The sequence below is a fragment of the Jaculus jaculus genome, chromosome 17 (assembly GCF_020740685.1).
Source record: "Jaculus jaculus isolate mJacJac1 chromosome 17, mJacJac1.mat.Y.cur, whole genome shotgun sequence".
Classification (NCBI taxonomy): Eukaryota; Metazoa; Chordata; class Mammalia; order Rodentia; family Dipodidae; genus Jaculus; species Jaculus jaculus.
The window spans coordinates 59,656,319-59,678,481 of NC_059118.1; the positions used below are offsets into that span (position 1 = coordinate 59,656,319).

A 22,163-nucleotide genomic window follows, 5' to 3' on the forward strand; every position below is an offset into this window, starting at 1 on the left:
CCTTGATCTATGACTGGCTTGATAGTATGAGGTTCGGATTTAAATCTAAAATGCTACATACAAATAAGCTGTAGAGGCTGGGATGTAGCTCAGTGTGTGCCTTGCATGCCTAAGTTTGGTTCCATCCACAGCACCACAAAATACGTAAACAGGGAGGTGCAATTATGGCTCCTCTGAAGGACGAGTCTCTTATTAGTGATCCATGTGTTCTCAAGAGCCTGAAAAGCAAGGAAAACCCAAAGCAACAAGGCAATGTGACACAGGAACTGTCGGAAGCCATAGAGCAAAAGCCTCTCCATTTTACCTGGGCCTGCTCATAAACTGACTCATTACTCAGAAAGCTGGTCCATCCAGTTTTCTGTTAGGTATTTCTGGAACCGGTCAGCAGACTGCTTACAGAATCTTATCTTTTGCAAAAGACCAGTTTATGGCCAGGATTTGAAGCCTGGTGCAGTCAGGATGTTAAGCCAGTTAGGCAAGATTAGATGAACACCTAAGTACATCCCCTCTAGGTTTCCTGACAACTCCTTGCTCTGGCCACATCCCCTTCTCCCTACAACTCGTTGCCCTGACCACGTCCCCTTCCCCCTACAACCCTATATAAACCTACATGTAAGAATAAACTCTCGAGGCCGTGACAAACATCTAGCATGGTCTCCTTCTTGTGTCTGTTTGCCTTATTTCATTCAGGTTGATTTTCACCTCACTTCTTTGTTCAACTCCCTGCTGGCCGGGACAAGGAACAAGAGCAGAAGCCAATGAAGCATGGAGCGGGGTCTTTGAAAGATGAATTAAAAAGACAAGAAACAAATGGACAGCACAAAGCATGAAACAGCTGTTACCTCGGCCAGTCCCCACACACTCACAACTCATGAAGCAGATTCATGCTGTGCGAGCACAACCAACACTCACCCAACAGGGCATAGTAAGAAGACAGAATTGCAATTTAAAAACTTCCAAAAAGACATCTCAATGCTCACTGGAGATTACTACATTTCAAGGCTTAATACAAATTCTGTATAATCTCTCCAGAAAACAAAATGAAAATAGTAACACAAGATAGTAGAGAGGATGCAGAGACTGGTTCCCTCAATAATTGCCAGAAATATAAAATCACGCTATTTTGGAAAACTGTTTATTTTTTCCTTTTTAGTATAAACACATTTACAAAATGTGTTTTCCATTTCTAAACATAAACACATAGTGCCTTGGTCATGCCCACTCCCTTTGTCCTGTCCCATGGACGGTGATTTCTTAAACAAGCATGAGGTACATGACCCGGCAATGAACTCAGCACTGTCCCAGAGAAATGAAGACAGCGTTCACACAACCTGTTCACAGGTGCCTGTCAGCCTGGCATCCGTCAGAGGGGCACTGGCTGCCACTAGCGGGAACTGCTAGCCTGTGATGAGGGCAGCAACAGGCATCACTGGCCAGAGGGCCTCGCGGAGCAAAAGCAGCGCATCTCAAAGGCCGCGCCGCCAGACTGGCATTCCACTTACGTGATGGAAGTCGGAGGACAGCTCATTAGTTGTCAGGGAGATTTATTAGCTCTGCACAACAAGAAACATTATGGTACAATTAATATATACTACCATAATATATAATAAAATAGCATCTGCCAAAAATAATTTTACCAGTTTTAAAAATAAAAACACCACGTAAAAGTGGTTTTCTTAAAGTTGCACATTTCCTCCAAAAGAAGAAATTTCTTGTTGTTACTCTGATAAAAAAGAAATAAACCGGGCATGATGGCACATGCCTTTAATCGCAGCACATGGGAGGCAGAGATAGAGCATCACTGTTGAGTTTGAGGCTACCCTGAAACTACATAGTGAATTCCAGGTCAGCCGGGTTAGAGCAAGACCCTGCCTTGAAAAACCAAAAAGAAAGAGATAAAGAGAAAGAAACAAGTTTGGTAAAATATTTTAAAAGGAAAATTCATCCAAAAAGTAGTTTCCTTGGGAAGGAGAAACTCAGGATTCACTATACTGTTCATGTTTTCTTTTTTCTCTTCTTTTTTTCTAACATTCCTGTAATTTTTCTCTTCTTGGCTGGCACCAAGCTACTTCCTTTCATCAGCTTTGTACTGTCACCAGTTAAAGCAAACTTCTTTGTGTTTAGCTCTGACGTTTCTTCTCCACATTCCTCTTCAGTCATTTCCAGCTTCCCTGCATTCACTGTAACACAAGAGATGGCACATACACATTAAAGACTGTGCTCCCTTCCCTCTGCGGAAGTACCCAGAGGCTGGCAATGAAGTTAGCTGGACATAACCCGAGGCTCAAGCCTTCTAAATGGTCGACTTAACTTACCAGGGGAGGGCTCTGCTGCTGAAGGAGGACTGTCCTTTGTGTCTGTCACTCTGTCTAACCACACTCCAAGGCATGTCAGCCTGGCACCAGTATTCACTTCACAGAGCAAAGATGGAGGAACTTTCTAAAACAGAAGAAAAAAAAATCAGAAGAAAAACTGATGACACACTTAACTCAGAAATTTTGAATTACTGCTTTTCTTGTTCCATACCAAGTTGTCTTACTGAAATTTTATTATACAGGGCTGGGGAAATGGCTCAGTGGTTAAGACACTTGCTTGCAAAGCCTACTGGCCTTGGACTGATTCCCCAGTACCCACAGAAAGCCTGATGCACAAAATGCCACATGCATCTGAAGTTCACTTGCAGCCAGGCATGGTGGCACATGCCTTTAATCCCAGCTCTCAGGAGGCAGAAGTGGGAAGAATGTCATGAGTTTGAGGCCACCCTGAGACTACTAGTAAATCCCATGTCAGCCTGTGCTAGAGCAAGACCCTACCTTGAAAAAAATAAAGAGAAGGAAAATGAAGTTCAGACCCTGCTATGCCCATGCCTGCTCAGTCACTCTTTCCCACTGTCCAGAAATAAAGGAACAATTTTTTTTAAATGAGAGACTTTATTATACAGTCACACAAAAAGCCTGTTTCCACCAGTGATGGCACACATGCAGTGCTATGTGTCGGTCTACAGAGGTTTATGCCAGTGCACTGGACACTGCCCAGCAACACGTGTTCAAGGACGCAGCCCGGTCCAGGAACACTTGCTTCTATGTTCTTGAGCACCGAACACTGTACTTAGAACTGACCGTCTCAATTTGATTGGCACGAGTGTGCCACTCAAGCATGCAATCCTATTTCAGCTCAACGGGTTAGGGAAGTGGGCATGATGAGGGGTAATGGGAAGAAGGATGTTGATAGGAGGGAGTCGACCAAGGGTGACTGGGAGAGTAAGATCAAAATACATGTCTCAGAATGTCAAAAATGGGAAAGTAAGGGCTGGAGAGGTGGCTTAGCGGTTAAGGCATTTGCCTGTGAAGCCTAAGGATCAAGGTTTGATTCTCCAGTGCCCAGATACCCTGGGCTAGAATGATCTTAACTTGAAAAACCAAAAAATTAAAAAAAAAAAATGCTAAGGAGCTAGACTGTGTGTTGTTTCTAGGGTTTAACAGAAACTCTTGCACAATGGACACTGGCAACACACCATGTTCCCAGATAAAACACACCACACAACTAACACCTAGTTATGCGGTCTAGGACTGTCGTTACTCAGTGTGACAACTGAAATTTCAACTGCTCTTAGTAATAGCAATCTTTTAATCTAACATCTTGCAGAGGACTCAGATAACAATCAAGCAAGTAGTTTTTTTTTTGTTTTAGTTTTCCGAGATAGGGTCTCACTCTGGGCCAGGACGACCTGGAATTCACTATATAGTCTCAGGCTGGCTTCGAACTCACGGTGATCCACCTACCTCTGCCTCCTGAATGCTGGGATTAAAGATGTGCGCCACCACGCCCAGCTTGCAAGTAGTTTTTGTCATGAGAAGAGCAGTGTATCAGCTCAGACTCATGACTTGCCAAATCCTCCAAGACAGCTCTGTGGGATCCCTTAACTTTTTCTTTTAAAATCATTTAGTCTTTTCCTATAAGGCATTCAGGCTTACAATTTAGTCTCTAGGATATAGTGCACAATTACAGGCGGAGGACATTTTCTTCAGTGGTGTGCTCTTCTCCCCTTTCTTGCATGTGCGTGCATGTCTGTGTGTGTATATGTGTGTATGTGTGCGTGTGTAAACACACACACTGGCCAGAGATCGACATCGGGCATCTTCCTCAGTTGCTCTTCGCTTCACTGAGGCAGCTGCTCATGGAACTCGGAGCTCCCCTACTTAGTTACTCTGATCAGCCAGCTTGCCCAGAGGAACGCTGTCCAGACCCTCCCAGTGCTGAAGTTAAGGTGGGCCACGACCCCTACTCTGCATTTATGTGGATACCAAGGATCTGAACTCCAGTGCTCATGCTGGCACGGCAAGAGCTTATCCACTGAGCCAGGTCTCCAGGACAAGAATCATGACCTTAAAATCATTTATACCCACCAAGCCTGGAAAAGATCTTAGAAGCTTAAATAGCTATGTCTTAAGAATTTTAAAACATCCTGCCTCTTGTCACTTAAAGTACTACGGGCACAAATGTGCATTAAACAGTGGCCCTGGGTGGAGACATTCACCTTATCCTGCTTGAGCTTCCACATTTTGATGAAACCATCATTCGATGCTGTTACAAGAACATGATGCTCTGGAATTTGAAAACTGAACAGGTCTTTCACCCTAGAAGAAATAAAATGCCATAAAAGATCCTTTCTTCCAGAGTGAGGTTAACTCCATGTGCAGGGCTGACGCTTACAGTGCTTCAGAAATTTCCAAGATGACCAGCGAGCACTGCATGAACACTTCTCATTCCCACTGGGCGAGCAGTGAGCCTCTCCGGGCAAAGCAGTGGATGAAACTAAAACGTATTTATCTTGAGGAAAAACTGAAATGATCATTATACATACTTAGGCTTACATAAGGGAAATAAGGATAGGTAAGACAAAGCCTGTTACCAGCAAACCAACTACAAGTTCAGCATGGAAAAACAACCCAGGTTCAATACCCCAGTGCCCACTAAGTAAGCCATTGCACAAAATAGAAGATACATCTGGAGTTCATCTGCAGTGGCTAGAGGGCCTGACATGTCCATAGGCTCTTTTTCTCTGCTTGCAAATCAGTTCACCAAGACAATGAGGGAAACAGACTCCCTCACCTCCATGGTGTTTCTTTCCTTCTAGATGATGACTAATTAGCATTGCTGCTTCCATTTTTGCCTGCTGCATGTCTAAGTAGAAGTAAAATCATGTTATCCCTAGGCTTAACATCCTCAAAACTGGAACTGGCTTTACAGTAACATGGGAGGCAGAAGTGGCTGGAGAAAGCAGATGAAGGTGACTGTCCCTAAAGAGACAAATGCTGAACATGGCAGCTCAGTGGTGAAGGACTCAGCCAGCACTTGCCTTTTGCCTTACTACAGCTACAAGGGCAAAAGCACTCATTGCTGCTCGTCATGAGACACCTAAGGAATGTTTGCCGGAACGAGGAACAAATGGTGGCACGGCACGGTTAGGAACTCCGTGATGCTGTTCCCGAGATGGGTGTGCCGCCCAGTACTGGGAAGGCCTGGACACAAATGCAGGACCAAGTATTTATTAAAACAGCCTTCTCAAAGTGATTCTTTGGAAAGTAAAAGTTAAGACTTAGACACAGAACCACATGAAAGTATAATTTGTATGGTACTGCCTTTTTAAAATTACGTAAGAGACTGAAAACATGGCTCAGAGGATAAAGTACTAGTATTCAACTCTGGAATTCCAATCCAACTCAGTTCCCATCCCTAGACTTCCTGTAAAAGTTGGAAGCTGTGGCACACTTCCGTGACCCCAGTGTGCCTACAGTGGAGTGGTGAACAGGAGACCCTACCTGAAAGGAGGTGGAGAGGACTGATATGAAAGTTGTCCTCTGACCTCCACACATGTCCACATACCCACTCATAGAAACAAACTAAATTAGTATTTATTTTTAAAGGTACAGTAAGAAAAGCAAGGATAAGAGTCTGGATTTGGACCAGCACCATAACTCAAGAGTAGAGCAATCTAGCTGGGCGTGGTGGCGCATGCCTTTAATCCTAGCACTCAGGAGGCAGAGGTAGGAGGATTGCCATGAGTTTGAGGTCACCCTGAGACTCCATAGTGAATTCCAGGTCAGCCTGAGCGATAGTTAAACAGCTCCGGGGGGAGGGATTGAGGAGCAATCTTGCCCAAGCCAATGAATTACTCAGACTCAGGATCGACCCCTTATACACACTGTAACATTGGGAGAGGGAGTTCAACAACATTATTTCACTTTCTTACACAGAAAGGAAAGTGGCAATGAATTTAAAAGGTCAGTAGTAGTCAGGGACAAAGCTCAATACTCTTTAGTTTCTGATTTGATCAAATGCTCTGGGCACCAGGTTCCAAGTCTAACAGACATACATACTTCAGGAGGAGTACAATGGTCTGATCTCAGTCAGACTTGACCACTTTTGCATTAGGAGGCACAAAAGATAAAATCTTCCACCATGTCCTTACATGACAGACACCACATTCATGTGGCACACCTGACTATTCACGCTTTTGTTCACAAACACATACACATACATTCATGTAACTATTGCATACGGAACATCTAAGACAACTTAGCAACATAGACTGGTTAAAAACATACCTGTTTTCATGAGCTTTAAATTCACAGAGGCGCATTAGTGAATCACAGTCGAAAAGCCTCACAGCTTCTTCATCTCCAGCCACTGCCAGGACATCATCCTAGGAGGAAGGACAAACTACGAGAATGTCCTCAGGAGCTCTGACCATCTCCACTAACCCACACCACTGCTTCCAGACAACTTACTGAGAGAAATGTGACAGAAGAAATCCTCTTGTCATTTGTGATGGTACCGCTGACAGATGCAGTGTCGAGGTGATAGACATCTATTTTATTCAACAGGACTACTATGTATTTCTCCCCACTTGGGGACCATTCTACTATGTGAGCATCTGTAAGTTAAAAGAAGTCAAATTACCCTATTAAAAAAATCATGATGTGGATCCTAGCTACACATGACTGGGCTTTTGCGTGAGAATGAAAATACTTAGTAGCAGAGGCCAGTAAGTTGAAAAGGAGACATAAAGGGTGGAGAAAGGAAGGGAGGAGGATACTTAATAGGTTGATATTGTATATATGTAATTACAATGATTGTAATGGGGAGGTAATATGATCGAGAATGGAATTTCAAACGGGAAAGTGTGGGGGTGGGGAGGGAGGGAATTACCATGGGATATATTTTATAATCATGGAAAATGTTAATAAAAATTTAAAAAAAAAAATCATGAGCTGGAGAGATGGCTTAGTAGTTAAGACACCTGCCTGCAAAGCCAAAGGACCGAGGTTCGACTCCCCAGGACGCACATTAGCCAGATGCAAAAGGTGGCACATGCATCTGGAGTTCCTTTGCAGTGGCTGGAGGCCCTGATGTACCCATTCTCTCTCACACACAAATAAACAAATATATATATATTTGTTAAAATTACTCTTTCAAAGGAGAAAGTGGGGGGGGAGGGAGGGAATTAACACGGGATTTTTTTATAATCATGGAAAATGCTAATAAAAATTAAAAAAAAATTACTCTAAAAAAAACTTTAGGGCTGGAGAGATGGCTTAGCGGTTAAGCGCTTGCCTGTGAAGCCTAAGGACCCCGGTTCAAGGCTCGGTTCCCCAGGTCCCACGTTAGCCAGATGCACAAGGGGGCGCACGCGTCTGGAGTTCGTTTGCAGAGGCTGGAAGCCCTGGCGCGCCCATTCTCTGTCTCTCCCTCTATCTGTCTTTCTCTCTGTGTCTGTCGCTCTCAAAAAAAAAAAAAAAAAAAAACTTTAATCCCAGCACTCAGGAGGCAGAGGTAGAAGGATCACAGTGAATTTGAGGCCACCCTGAGACTACATAGTGAATTCCAGGTCAGCCTGGGCTACAGTGAGATCCTACCTTGAAAACCCAAAAAACAAAAGAGAAAAAAAATCAGAATAGAAATGGCAATTTATATATTTGCATTCATACTGAACATTTTTAATTATTTAATTTTATTTGAGAAAGAGGGAGAGAGAATGGGTGTACCAGGGCCTTCAGGCACCACAAACAAACCCCAGAAGCATATGCCACCTTGTGCATCTGGCTTACGTGGGTCCTGGGAAATTGAACCTAGGTCCTTAGGTTTCACAGGCAAGCGCCTTAACTGCTAAGCCATCTCTCTAGCCCTACTCCACACTCATGTATCAACTTCCAATTTGTTCCTCACAATTAATTTGTGGTATCCATTTCATACATGACATTTTATTTATCTTTTATTTATTTATTTATTTTTGGTTTTCCAAGGTAGGTCTCACTTTAGGTCAGGCTGATGTGGAAGTCACTATGTAGTCTCAGGGTGGCCTCGAACTCTCAGTGTTCCTCCTACTTCTGCCTCCCGAGTGCTGGGACTAAAGGCATGCGCCACCACACCCGGCTTCATACATTACATTTTAGATAAATGGAGTTCAAATAATTACTGAAGGTCATAAAGCTGGTATGTGGCAAAGCTGTAAGAATCCACATCAAAACGGAAGGAGAGGGATGGAGAGGTGGCTTAGCAGTTAAGGCATTTGCTTACAAAGCCAAAGGATCCCAGTTCAATTTTCCAGGACCCACGTAAGCCAGATGCATAAGGGGACGCATGCATCTGGAGTTCGTTTGCAGTGGCTGGAGGCCCTGGTGAACCCATTCTCTCTCCTTCTCTATCTCTCTCAAATAAATAAATAATGGAAAGTAACCTGAAACCTCAGCTCTCAGAGGAAATAAATGTGTGCGCACACGTACAAAAGAATATGAGTCCATGCACGCATATTCCAGTTACTGTAAAATACTGTTCAAACTAAAATACTCACTCTGTTTTATATTTTTTATGAAGGCTGATCTTCCCTCCACAAGATTCCATGTTCTGTAAAACAGAAGACTTGTTAGTGGTGGATCACTGGCTGACTAAGTGGACAAACACATAAGAGTCTATGCACAAGATTCCATGTTCTATAAACCCAGAGGCTTGTTAGTGGCGGATCACTGGCTGACTAAGTGGACAAGCACACGAGAGTGCATGCACACAATGACCTCACTAAGTGGAGGAACATGAAGGACCTGCCACCTTTCTTAAGCTCACTCCTTTCCAACACCTTTTTCTTGTTTGTTTCTTTTGTTTTTTGAGGTAGGGTCTCACTCTGGCCCAGGCTGACCTGGAATTACCTATGGAGTCCCAGAATGGCCTTGAACTCACAGCAATCTTCCTGCCTCTGCCTCCCAAGTGCTGGGATTAAAGGTGTGCGCCACCACGCCCGGCTTCCACCACCTCTTTAACAGGCTGTAGCCACTGCATTTTCAAGTTTCCATCTACTAAAATATTTTTCATTCGGTACACCCTCCTCTCCACGTCGGCTCATGACAGGTAAGTGTTTATTTCAAACAGATCGTTCCTATCCTACTATCATAAATGGTTCACTGTCTATGGTGTTTTGAAAGCCCACAGAGATTCAGTTTCACTAAGCTTGTGGCAGGAGAAGGTGTCACTGGCGTGGATCCTGGGGTCCAGCCCAAAGGTGTGTTTGAGGGTGAATCTGATTCCAGCCCCAAGCTGCTGAAAAGAGCAGAATGAGCTCTAGCAGGAGCATGTTCGCTGGTTTTGGCATTTGCTGGGTGGTGGTGACCTCTCTCCCTCTGCTTGCATCTGTGAAAGTGAACCAGTTTCGTCCGCCGTTGATGGAACTTCCCCTGGACCCATAAGCTGGAAGTAAAGCCCTTCCTCCCATGAGCTCTCTAACTGGATGCTCATCCCAGCACTGCAGAGCTGACTACGGCACTGGCTTTCTACCTTTCTCTCGTATCATAGTTAAGTCTTAAAAGTTGAAAAACAAGATAACTTGTTTAAAGTGCTCTTGAGAATTAATGCTTACCTTAACGTCTTATCTGTACCGACGGACAGAGCCAACTTGCCAGACGGGTGAATAGAAAGGAAAGTCACCTGTCCTCTGAAATGAAATACCAGTTAACCACAGCCTGAGGGGTACATCAAGGACACCAATGATAATAAGTCACTAACTCACTTGTGAGCTTTGATGGACTTCAGACATTCCCATTTTTTGGCATCCCAGATGCACAGGAGCCCATCTTCTGCTCCACTGATTAAGTGCCTGCTGCCAAAGAATTTCAGGCAGGTAATTGTGCCTGGAGAAGGACACAGGCACAATCATATTACCCTGGAGTAAACACCACTTCTGGTCAATTCTATGCCACAGCCAGCAAAGCACAAAAACACAAAGTAGTTTCGAGCAGCTCTCCCTAGCACGGCCAACGCCCCAGGAACACCGCAGCACAGGGCAAACAAAGCACTGCGTCTTGGCGTCATGCACCGTAACTCCGTGTCTTACGTAAGTTAACCCTTCCGTAAGATAAAACAACCTTTGTGCGTGTGGCTGGTCATAGAAAGCAAAGGCTGAGTTAGAAGGAAAGCGTACCACTCCAGTCTTATTCCTAGAGTTCAATGCTCAGTTTAGCATCGCTAAAACACACCAAGACATGGGTAGGAAAAGGGCGCCTATCGTACCTGCCTTTCCCTGCAGGAAACCAACCTACTTAGCGGAATTTCCTCAAACTAAGTACATGTCATATCAATTCTAGTACATTGAGTTTGCCTTCACCTTTGCCCTTCTTATCCATATACTAAATTCTTCCATGGGCAATACAATGAAAACATTATGGTGGGGAAAATGGAAAAATTACCTACTCATTTTTCTTTTCTTTTTTTTTTTTTTTTGGTTTTTTGAGCTAGGGTCTCTCTCTATCACTCTAGCCCAGGCTTTTCTGGAATTCAATATATAATCTCAGGTTTGCCTCCCAAGTGCTGGGATTTAAAGGTGTGGAAGCCCAGCCTGTTCAGTCCTTCCATCCCTTGATCCTACCACTGTCCTAGACAACTGCACAGCAGTGTAAGAGAACCAACCATGAGGGAAGCTCCTGCTTCCCTCCTCCAAACCCCAGGGAGACAGAACACAAAGGAGCAGCATTTCATGGAGACGAGTGTAATGGCTACTCCAAGAAAGAGGAAAAGGTGTGGATGTAGGAAATTACTGCTCCATGACCTCTTCAGCCCTAGTGACCTTCCTTCTCCATGTCTCAGTCGGACACACCTACATCTTCTACAGTAACCATACCAGGCTACAGATGTATGGGGCCAAATACAGAAAAGACCCAGCTCACCATAGGACTGTGAGAGCAGTTTAAAGGCAAGTAACCTTTAATTTTCTTTTAAATTTCTGTATCTCCTAGCATAGAATCTGCTACATAACTGACATGAAATGAACAACTAACTGAAGTCAAACTAGAAAGTGTCTACACGTTATCCACACATCTGCGTATTTCAGGGACACAACCTCTTACCATTGTGATGTACCAGAGCCCCATGCTCTATCTTCTTTTTCAGGTCATAAATGTGAATAGTCTCGTCTTTGCTCCCAGTGACGACAAAGCGACTGTTCACAGCCACAGCCGACAGGGAGGCGGTGTGGGCGTGGTGAGTGAAGTCAGCCACAGCAGTCCATTTCTGCAGAGGAACAAACACACAATCACCACCACAGCCATGTCACGGTCCTGGAGATAAACAGTCCTCAACCTGTAAACCTGCCAGTGGATCCTACGCGTGGAGAAAACCTCCACCATGAGATGCAGTCAAAGCAAGAGCAGAACTACTGGGGAGTGCAGAGGGGAAAGGCACCTCTGGAGGGGACTGAAGACTTCCATTCACTGATTCAGACTCAAACCCGGAATGCCTACATCCAAGTGTGGCAGCAGACACACAGCAGTGAACAAGAGCCCTGTTCAATAAAGCTCCTGCTTTCCTCCTCCAACCCCCAGGGAGACAGAACACAAAGGAGCAGCATTTCATGGAGACGAGTGTAATGGCTACTCCAAGAAAGAGGAAAAGGTGTGGATGTAGTCCATTAATCCTGGCATCAGGTCTAGAGAATAACCAGTAATGAGGCACCAGGAACACTATCCTTACTGCCTAAGGACACTGGTTTGATTCCCCAGGACCCACATAAGCCAGATGCACAAGGGGGTGCATGCATCTGGAGTTCATTTGCAGTGGCTAAAGGCCCTGGCGCAGCCATTCTCTCTATCTGCCTCTCTTTCTCTCTCTCAAATAAATAAATAAAAATTAGCAAAACAAATCAAGGAAGGAAGAAAACATTAAAGTTCTTTGCAAATGCTTAAGAGGAATCACTGCAGACTCGGTCCCAGAGAAGCACAGCAAGCAGCAGTCAGGATGGGGGCCTCTTTGGACTCAAGGCAAACCATCCCCCAGGGACTGCTATAATTGATTTGCTTTTCCAAAACAAGGTCTTGTGCATTGAAATATCGCATGCTACATAAATGTGCAGTTAATTTTTTGAATTTTATTAATTTGTATGTGTTGCAGACAGGTTAGCATTGCTGGTAGAAATCACCCAACCAAGAGCAGCTTATGAGAAAAAAAAGAGGTTTATTTTGGCTTACAGGCTCGAGGGGAAGCTCCAAGATGGCAGGAAAAATGATGGCATGAGCAGAAGGTGGACATCAACCCCTGGCCAACATTAGGTGGACAATAGCAACAGGAGAGTGCGCCAAACATTGTCAAGGAGAAACTGGCTATAACACCCATAAGCCCGCCCCCAACAATACACCTAATACACCGCCTCTAGGAGGTGTTAATTCCCAAATCTCCATCAGCTGGGAATCTAGCATTCAGAATGCCTAAGTTTATGGGGGACACCTGAACCAAACCACCACAGTATATGTGTGGACTTGCACATGTCTCTTGCTGGTGCAAATGAATTCCAGACAAACTCAAGACACAAATGCCACTTTGCATCAAGCTCTACATGGATCTGGGGAATTGAACCTAGGCCAGCCAGCTTTGCAGGTGTCCTTAATGGCTTAGCCATACCCCCAGACCCCATCTGCAGTTACCATAAGTCAAATAAAAATAAAAAGACTAAATCAGGGAAGCAGGTGTGGTGGCGCACACCTTTAATCCCAGCACTCGGGAGGCAGAGGAAGGAGGATCGCTATGAGTTCAAGACCACCCTGAGACTACGTAATGAGTTCCAGGTCAGCCTGGGCTACAGCGAGACCCTACCTCAAAAAAGAAAAGACTAAATCATCTACAGGGTTTGCCTTGAACTCAATCTTCCTGCCTCAGTCTCCTAAATGCTGGAATAACAGGCATAAGCCACCATGCCTAGCCTTGCTATGAATTTAAATCAAAGTATACTTCATGTCACACAATGTACATTGGTTATCTCAGCAACTAACTGCCTAGATTTAGAAGCAGCACTGGGTAACTAACAGCTTACATGTGAGAAACATGGAAGGTTCCAATATTTTGCATTAGCTCTGCTATGTACAGCCCCAAAGCCTTCAGCAGTCTCTTAACCAAAGAGAAAGCTTCCCTTTGGGATGGAGACATAGCTTAGTGGTTAAGATACGTGCCTGTGAAACCTAAGGACCCAGGTTTGATTCCCCAGGTCCCACATAAGCCAGAAGAACAAAGTGGCACATGCTTCTGGAGTTCGTTTGCAGTGACTGGAGGCCCTGCACCTATTTATTTTCTCTCTCGATCTGTCTATCTCTTTCAAATAAATAATAAGTAAAACGAAAACAATTTCTTTTAAAAAAAGAAAGCTCCTTTTGCTCAGCTAGAGAACAAGACTAGCTGCCATCTGTCTCAGGCTGCTATGAGGATGACTGTGAATCCCAGAACAGATAAAATTCATTCATGGTCTGGAGAGATGGCTTAGCAGTTAAGCCAGGCCAAAGATGAACGTGTCACCTTGTGCATCTGGCTTTATGTGGATCCTGGGAATCAAACCCAGGTGTTCTGAAAAGAACTACTGCCAGGCGTGATAAAAGCCCTTCTTAGTAAACTCCACAGAAATGACAGCAGCTAGCAGGTTGCAGTGCCACATACGTGTGGTCCCAGCGCCTGGGAGGCGGAAGCAGGATGATAAAAGTTCACTTTGGGGGCTGGAGAGATGGCTTAGCGGTTAAGCGCTTGCCTGTGAAGCCTAGGGACCCCGGTTCAAGGCTCGGTTCCCCAGGTCCCACGTTAGCCAGATGCACAAGGGGGCGCACGAGTCTGGAGTTCGTTTGCAGAGGCTGGAAGCCCTGGCGCGCCCATTCTCTCCCTCTCCCTCTATCTGTCTTTCTCTCTGTGTCTGTCGCTCTCAAATAAATAAATTAAAAAAAAAATCATTCATGAAGTACTCAATGAAGTATGTTTCTAGAAGACACCTGGTATTGCTTCAGATGTAGACGTCAAGAGATCAGATGTCTAGTCTTACGTGTTTGACTACTATATTGGTAATGAACTGTCATATTCCCATTATCTAGTAAAAATTAACTTTCACCTGGGGAGGCAAAGGTAAGATCTCTGAGGTTATCCTGAGACTACATTGTAAATTCCAGGTCACCCTGGCCTAGAGACAGACCCTACCTCGAAAAACCAAAAATAAATAAATAATAACTTTTATACTGTGCTATTTCTCTTCACATAATTCTTGTCCCCCATCCCTTCTATCAGGAAGGTCATGACAGCCGGTTTTACACCTCTGGCATCTGTTTATCCTCTCCACCTACCCAAGTGACATTCTCAATAAATATCAACTGAACTTTTATCACTGTTTTGATCCTGGCCCAGCTGTAACATCTTGTGAAATATCAGGACAGAAACTCAATGAGATGTCAACTTAATCATTGGAACCTGAGTATCCAAACTAGTTGCCAGATTAAACCTACACTCTTTCCCAGGTTCAGAAAAGGCAGCTTCCTGGGGCTGGGGGTGTGGCTCAGCGATTAAAGGCACTTGCTTGAGAAGCCTGCCCACCTGGGTTAAAATCCCCAGTATTCATGTGAAGCCAGACGCACAAAATGGTGCATGTGTCTGGAGTTCATCTCCAGTAGCAAGAGGCCCTGGCATGTTCATTCTCATTCATATTCTCTTTTACATGCATAAACGAAGTAATCAGATATTTTTAAAAAAGAAATGTCAGCTTTCTTCGTGCCCTGTGTATGCTTTGATGCATGTAATAACCGCATTTATTCATCAAGTATGTCAAATTTCAATAAATAATGGTGAAGTCAGGAAAACCGGCCAAAGCCTCATTCGTGTTACCAGTTTTAAAGCGTTCAAAATTCTCAACCCCCACACACAAAAAAATTAGGAAAAGAAAAAGAAAAAAAAAATTTAATGCGATCTGGAGAAATGACTTAGGAGTTAAAGCACTTGCCTGCCAACCCAGGCTCGAGTCCCCGGTACCCACACAAGCAGACGCCCAAGGTGGCGCACGTGTCTGGAGTTCGTTTGGAGAGGCTGGAGGCCCCGGTGCTCCCATTCTATGTGCCGTCCCACCCCTCAATAAGTAAATAAATATTTTTTTAAAATCTTATTTCGAAACATACAAAAGCTATCCTACTAAGCCAAAAAAGAAAGAAAGAAAGAAAGAAAGAAAGAAAGAAAGAAAGAAAGAAAGAAAGAAAGAAAGAAAGAAAGAAAGAAAGAGAGAGAGAGGCCAGGAGTGGAGGCGCACGCCTTTAATCCCAGCACTCAGGAGGCAGAGGTTGGAGGATGGCCATGAGTTCGAGACCACCCTGAGACTACAGAGTGAACCTACCTCGAAAAGGCAAAGATAAATAAACCAATCAATCAAAGACGACGACGACAAACCCGCGGGGCCGCGTTAGCCATCCTCTCCCATCCTCCTGCCGTGCCCCACCCCGCCCTCGGCGTCGCCGCCCCGCAGCCAGCCCCGCCGGCGGGCGTCGCGTCTCACCTCGCGGCCGTCCCTCGAACCGGACCCCGGGTGGACCGTGAACCCAAAGAGGACCTGCTCGTAGCTGCCCGCCACCAGCTCCATGCAGCCGCGCGCGCGACCGGCCGGGGACGGAGGCCGAGGAGGGCCCTTCCTGGCCGGCGCTCGAGTCACGCGTCATCACCCGCCGCTCGGGCGCCCTCGTCGGCGCCGGCCCGGGCCCGCCCCAACCGCTCTCCGCGCGCCACCCTGCGGGGCGGAGACCGAGGCGTCCCGCCGCGGAGGGAGGAGCTCAACTCGAGGGGAAGAAGTTGGGTTCGGCAGGCAGGCCGAGCCCGGGCGGCCGTTGGGGCGGGGCGGGACTTCCCGCGCGTAAGGCCCTCACTTCCGGCTCTCCCAAGGAAGAGGCGGGGTCGGCTCCTGGTTCAAGTAGGTGGCTCTGCGGGCCGAGGTTCCTGGAGTCTGGTGGGTGAGAGGCGGGCAGCAGTTAGGTTTATGTTTTATTTATGTATTTGTTTATTTGCAAGAGAGAGAATGGGCCCGCCATGGCCTCGAGGCACTGCAAACGAACTCCTGGCGCATGCGCCACTTTGCATCTGGCTTACGTGGGGTACTGGGGATTTGAACCCGGCCCTGCAGGCTTTGCAAGCAAGCGCTTTCAGCCACTGAGCCATCTCCCCAGCCCCAGCTCTTTTTGTTTTTTTTCGATGTAGGGTCTTATTCTAGCCCTGGCTGACCTGGACTTCAGTATGTGGAATTCACTATTTGAATTGCCTCAAACTCATAGTGATCCACCTACCTTTGCCTCCCAAGTGCTAGGATTAAAGGCATTTACTACCATGCCCGGCTTTTTTTTTTTTTTTTTTTGAGGCAGGGTCTTTGTGGTGGTTTGAATGCTATGGCCCTCAATACACTCATGTTTCATTAGAGAGGTTTCTGAGCTCTGCCTGGGCGCCTGCTGCTTGCTGCTGGTGTGTGTGCTGGCAGGTGGTGGTTTCTCTCCGGGTCTGAAAGCGGGCCAAGCTCTCCTGCCATGATGGAACTTTCCCTGGATCTGTAAGCCAGAAAGAACCCGTTCCTCCCTAAACTGTGTTTGCAAGTTCGTTTTAGCGACGTGGAGTTGACTACAACAGTCTTCTGTGTAGTTCTGGCTGGCCTGGAACTCAGGGCAATCCTCCTGCTGCTGCCTTCAGTGTGCTGGGATTGCAGGCGAAGGCCCAAGAAGCAGTGGGAGGAACCTGAAGACCACCCAAGCTGCACTCCTTACTTTCCCTGCTCCATTAACGTGCTTTTAACTCCGGGGTCAGGTTTGGCTCGTCAAGGGACATGCTGGGGAGGGGGACAGCCCTGGTTCAGGGGTGTGGAGAGTCGTACAGCTCACTCCTGCCTCTCACCTGACCATGCTTTCCGGAACCACCTTCTGACTGAGGAGCCTTCTCCGTGTCCCCACCTCAGCCCAGCGCTCAGGACTTTTCCTCCTGTTTCTTAAAGCCTGCGCTCTGCCTTTCCCAGTCCCTGGCATGCTCCAGCCCGCTCATGCTGTCACTTTTCTCTTGTTCCCTCTTGTCCTCTTTTTGGTATGCACACCTCACATCTGTCCCCTCTTCTGTCTTCTCCTTTCTCCCCATCCCTACTCCACCCCCCCCCCCCACATACACACACCTGGTTACAGTAGTCTTTAAATATTTATGTGAGACAGGTAAAGAGAAAGAATGGGCTCACCAGGGCCTCCTGCTACAAAGAATTCAGAACACATGTGCCACTGTGAAGCACAAAAAAAAAAAGAAAGAAAATGAAGGTGTGACATAAACAATTTGCCCCAGTTTATTCCATCAACCAGTCTGTTGACTGTAATTTAATCATTTGACCACAAAAGCCAGTGATTAAGCTTTACATTGGTTTGGTCTGATGGGCCCAGCATGGGTCTCAGTCCAAGTTCATGCAGATAAATTTAACACTATGTTCAGCATCTGTTACCAGATTATTACACTTGTCTGTTTATGTATTTATTAAGTTTGGGAGGAGAGCTTTTGGGTTTGGAAAAGTCTTTCACTCATAACAAGAATCTTAAAAATATGATTGCTTCTAGAATGGTAATCATCAGTACAGGCACTATAAAGTGACATTATTACAGAAAAAAAAAAACCACACTCCTTAGAAATTAGTAAAACCACCAGGCATAGTAGTGCATACCTTTAATCCCAGCACTTAGGAAGCAGAGGTAGGAGGATCACTGTGAGTTTAAGGTCACCCTGAGACTACATAGTGAATTCCAGCTCAGCCTGGGCAAGAGTGAGATCCTACCTTGAAAAAAAACAAAAGAAAAGAGAGAGAGAGAGAAATGAATGAAACCAATCCTAGAGCTCAGAAGACTTAGAGACATGCAGACCAGAAGTAAAATATAGGGGACTAGGGACTTGTGGATTAATTTCATTGGTTTTGATTCCCTGAAATTATGTGAAAACTGGGATTTTAAGATTTTAGAGGAGAGTTTTGATGAAATCTAACTACATTTTAAAAGGAAAAGGCATTAATCCCAGGGTAAAATATCTTAACTTGGTCTTGGGTTATAAATGCTGAAATGTGCCCAGAAAAGTGCCACTTTCAAGACCACATAGCTGAGTGACAGAGGTAACACTGCTGTTCTGGGTCTTGGACATCCTCGGTCACAGAGAGCAAAGCCACCTCCCTTCATTCCACCTGCAGTCCTGGCACAGCTCAGGTTGCAGTGCTCACTGAACAAAAGACTCCTCCATTGTGTACTTGTTCAACTGGATTCAAACTGAGCATGCCTCCTCTAAAACCTCTTCTGCAAACACAGGCAGTGAGAAGTCACTTAACCTCAGGATGACAGCCAGTCACAGGAGGGGCCTCTGTTCAATAGCAACACTGAAGCATGACAAATTGGTTGTTTTTTTGTTTTGTTTTGTTTTGCTTTTCAATCATTGAAAAGCTTTCTGTGCTTGAGCCGTGCTTTGATCCATTCACTCACCCAACAAACATGCCCGAAGTACCTGGTGCTGTTTGGTTTGCCAAAGAAGAAACACCCAGTTTTCTGAGCGGTTAATCATAAGAGCTGAATATTCCCATTCAATTACCCTCGTTGTCAACACGAGAAGTAACAGCTCTGTGAACATCTAAGACTGCAGGGGCCACATCCAGCTGTATTTATTTATTTATTTATTTTATTATTAGAGAGAATGGGCACAGCAGGGCCTTGAGCCACTGCAAGTGAACTCCAAATGCATGCACCACCACGTGCATCTGGCTTATGTGGGTCCTGGGGAATTGAACCTGCATCCTTTGGCTTTGCAGACAAGCACCTTGAGCTCTTCAGTCTCCTCTTTATATGTTTGAGTTCACAGAAGCAGCGATGGTGGTCCACATCTCCTGACCACATTGTTCATGTGGTTCACAAGAGTACCCAGGTGACATGATGGGTTGGCGCTTGGGACAAGAGCAAAGCAGTGTTCATGAGTCCTTTCTCCTCACTTCACCTTCAAAGACCCCATATGTCTGTTTCTATTTAGACTCCTTGCTCTCAGTCTTCTGCTATCATAAGTAGTTTTAGCATAGTGCAACAGCCTTTCCCTTCCTCAGCCTCTTTACTACCTGCTGAACCTCCACATTCCTTTCCAACTACAGCTGAGGCTATAACCACAGTTCTGAATGCATTTAATCCCAGCACTTGGAACGCAGGAATAGGATCACTGTGAATTGGAGGCCACTCTGAGACTACATAGTGGTTTCCAGGTCATCCTGGACTAAAGCAAGACCCTACCTCAAAGGAAAAGAAGGAGAAGAAAGAAGAAGAAGAAAAAAAAAGAGGGCTGGAGAGATGGCTTAGTGGACCCAGATTCAATTCCCCAGGACCCACATAAGCCAGATACACAAGATGACCCATGTGTCAAGTTCATTTGCAGGAGCTGAAGAATCTGGTGTAACCAATCATTCCCTCTCTCATAAATAAACTTTTTAAATTGGAAATAAACCTAATCAAGGAAATGAAGGATCTCTACAAGGAAAACTTTAAAACACTCAAGTGAAAAATTGGAGAAGACACTAGGAAATGGAAAAATATTTCTTGTTCTTGGATACAAAATAAACATACAGAAACCAGTAGCCTTCCTATATGCTAACAACAAACACACAGAGGATGAAATCAGAGAAACACTCCCATTCACAATTGCATCAAAAAAAATAAAGTACCTTGGAATAAACCTAACCAAGGAAGTGAAGGATCTCTACAAAACAAACTTTAAAACACTCAAGGGAGAAATTGCAGAAGACACTAGGAAATAGAAAACCATCCCTTGTTCTTGGATAGGAAGAATCAATATTGTGAAAATGGTAATCTTACCAAAAGTAATCTACACATTTAATGCAATTCCCATCAAAATTCCGATGGTATTCTTAAAGGAAATAGAAAAAAAAATCCAAAAAAATTCATTTGGAAGCACAGAAAATCTTGAATTCCTAAAACAATTTTGAGCACAAAAAAAAAAGGCTGGTGGTATCACCACACCTGATTTTAACCTATACTACAGAGCCATAGTAACAAAAACAGCAAGGTACTGGCACAAAAGCAGACATGTAGATCAATGGAACAGAATAGAGGACCAAGGTGTAAGTCTGGGTAGCTATAGCCACCTGATATTCAACAAAAATGCCAAAAATACTCATTGGAGAAAAGACAGCCTCTTCAGCAAATGGTGCAGGGAAAACTGGATATGTATCTATAGAAGGATGAAAGTAGATCCTTCTTTCTCTCCATGCACAAGAATGAAGTCCAAATGGATTAAAGACCTTAATATCAGATCTGAAACTGAAACTGCAATAGGGAAAAGTAGGGGAAACCCTTCAACATATTGGTCTTGGCAAAGACTTTCTGAATATAACCCCAATTGCTTAGGCAATAAAACCACAGATTAACTACTGGGACCTCATGAAACTACAAAGATTTTGTACAGCAAAGGACACTGAATAAGTAAAGAGGCATCCTACAGAATTGGAAAAAATCTTTGCCAGCTATACATCTGTAGATAGAGGATTAATATCTAGTATATACAAAGAACTCAAAAAATTATATAATAAGTTAAACAACCTAATTAAAAAATGGGCTATGAAAAAAAAATGGGCTATGGAACTAAATAGTTCTTATAAGAAGAAACACTGATGGCATATAAAAGTCTAAAAATGTCCAACATCCCTAGTCATCAGGGAAATGCAGATTTAAAACTACATTGAGATTCCATCTATGAGATTGGCTACCATCATGAAAACAAATGAACACAAATGCTGGTGAGGATGCAAAAACAGAGGAACCCTTCTACACTGTTGATGGGAATGCAATTTGGTCCTGCCATCCTGAAAATCAGTGTGGAATTTCCTGGGACAGCTAAAAATGGATCTACCATATGACCCAGCTATAGCACTCCTAGCCATATATCCTAAGGACTCATCTCACTACATTAGACATAATTGCTCAACTATGTTTATTGCCGCTCTATTCACAATAGCTAGGAAATAGAACCAACCTATATGTCCCTCAAATGATGAGTTGATAATGACGATATGGCACATTTATACAATGGAGTTCTACTTAGCAGTAAAGAAAAATGAAGTTATGAAATTTGCAGGAAAATGGATGGATCTGGAAAAGATTATACTAAGTGAGGTAACCCAGACCCAGAAAACCAAACATCACATGTTCTTTCTCATGTGTGGATCCTGGACTTCTGTGTGAGTAGGAAGAAAACTCAGTAGCATAGGCCAGTAAGGTAGAAAGGAGATATAAAGGGAATAGAAAGGGAGGAAGGGGATACGTAATAGGATGGTCTTGTATATATGAAAGTAGAAGAACAGATTAATGAGGGTGTGAATGTCTAAGTGAGGTCAGGGTAAGTGATTGAGTAAGGAAAGGTGGAAGGAGGGCTAATCAAAATCTAAGAGGATAAGGAAGATACTTAATAGGTTGATATTGTATATATGTAATTACAATGATTGTAATGGGGACGTAATATGATGGAGAATGGAATTTCAAATGAGAAAGTGTGGGGTTGGGAAGGGAGGGAATTACCATGGGATATATATATTTTTTAATTTATTTATTTGAGAGTGACAGACAGAGAAAGGCAGATAGAGGGAGAGATAGAGAATGGGCGCTCCAGGGCTTCCAGCCTCTGCAAACGAACTCCAGACGCGTGTGCCCCCTTGTGCATCTGGCTAACGTGGGAACTGGGGAACCGAGCCTCAAGCCGGGGTCCTTAGGCTTCACAGGCAAGCGCTTAACCGCCAAGCCATCTCGCCAGCCCCATCCATGGGATATATTTTATAATCATGGAAAATGTTAATAAAAATT

General features: G+C 44.6%; 1 protein-coding gene across 1 annotated transcript; it reads right to left on the bottom strand.

Moving 5' to 3' along the window:
* Positions 1-1,119: 1,119 nt before the first annotated feature.
* On the bottom strand, positions 1,120-15,956 carry Pak1ip1 (PAK1 interacting protein 1). The gene is made up of 10 exons (XM_004667972.2): positions 15,824-15,956; positions 11,394-11,556; positions 10,061-10,181; positions 9,911-9,985; positions 8,855-8,907; positions 6,792-6,937; positions 6,609-6,706; positions 4,538-4,637; positions 2,316-2,439; positions 1,120-2,180 (listed from the first exon to the last, which is right to left on the bottom strand). Exons 1-10 carry the CDS (start codon positions 15,905-15,907, stop codon positions 1,996-1,998), a joined length of 1,149 nt encoding a protein of 382 aa, XP_004668029.2. The 5' UTR covers positions 15,908-15,956; the 3' UTR covers positions 1,120-1,995.
* Positions 15,957-22,163: the final 6,207 nt, after the last annotated feature.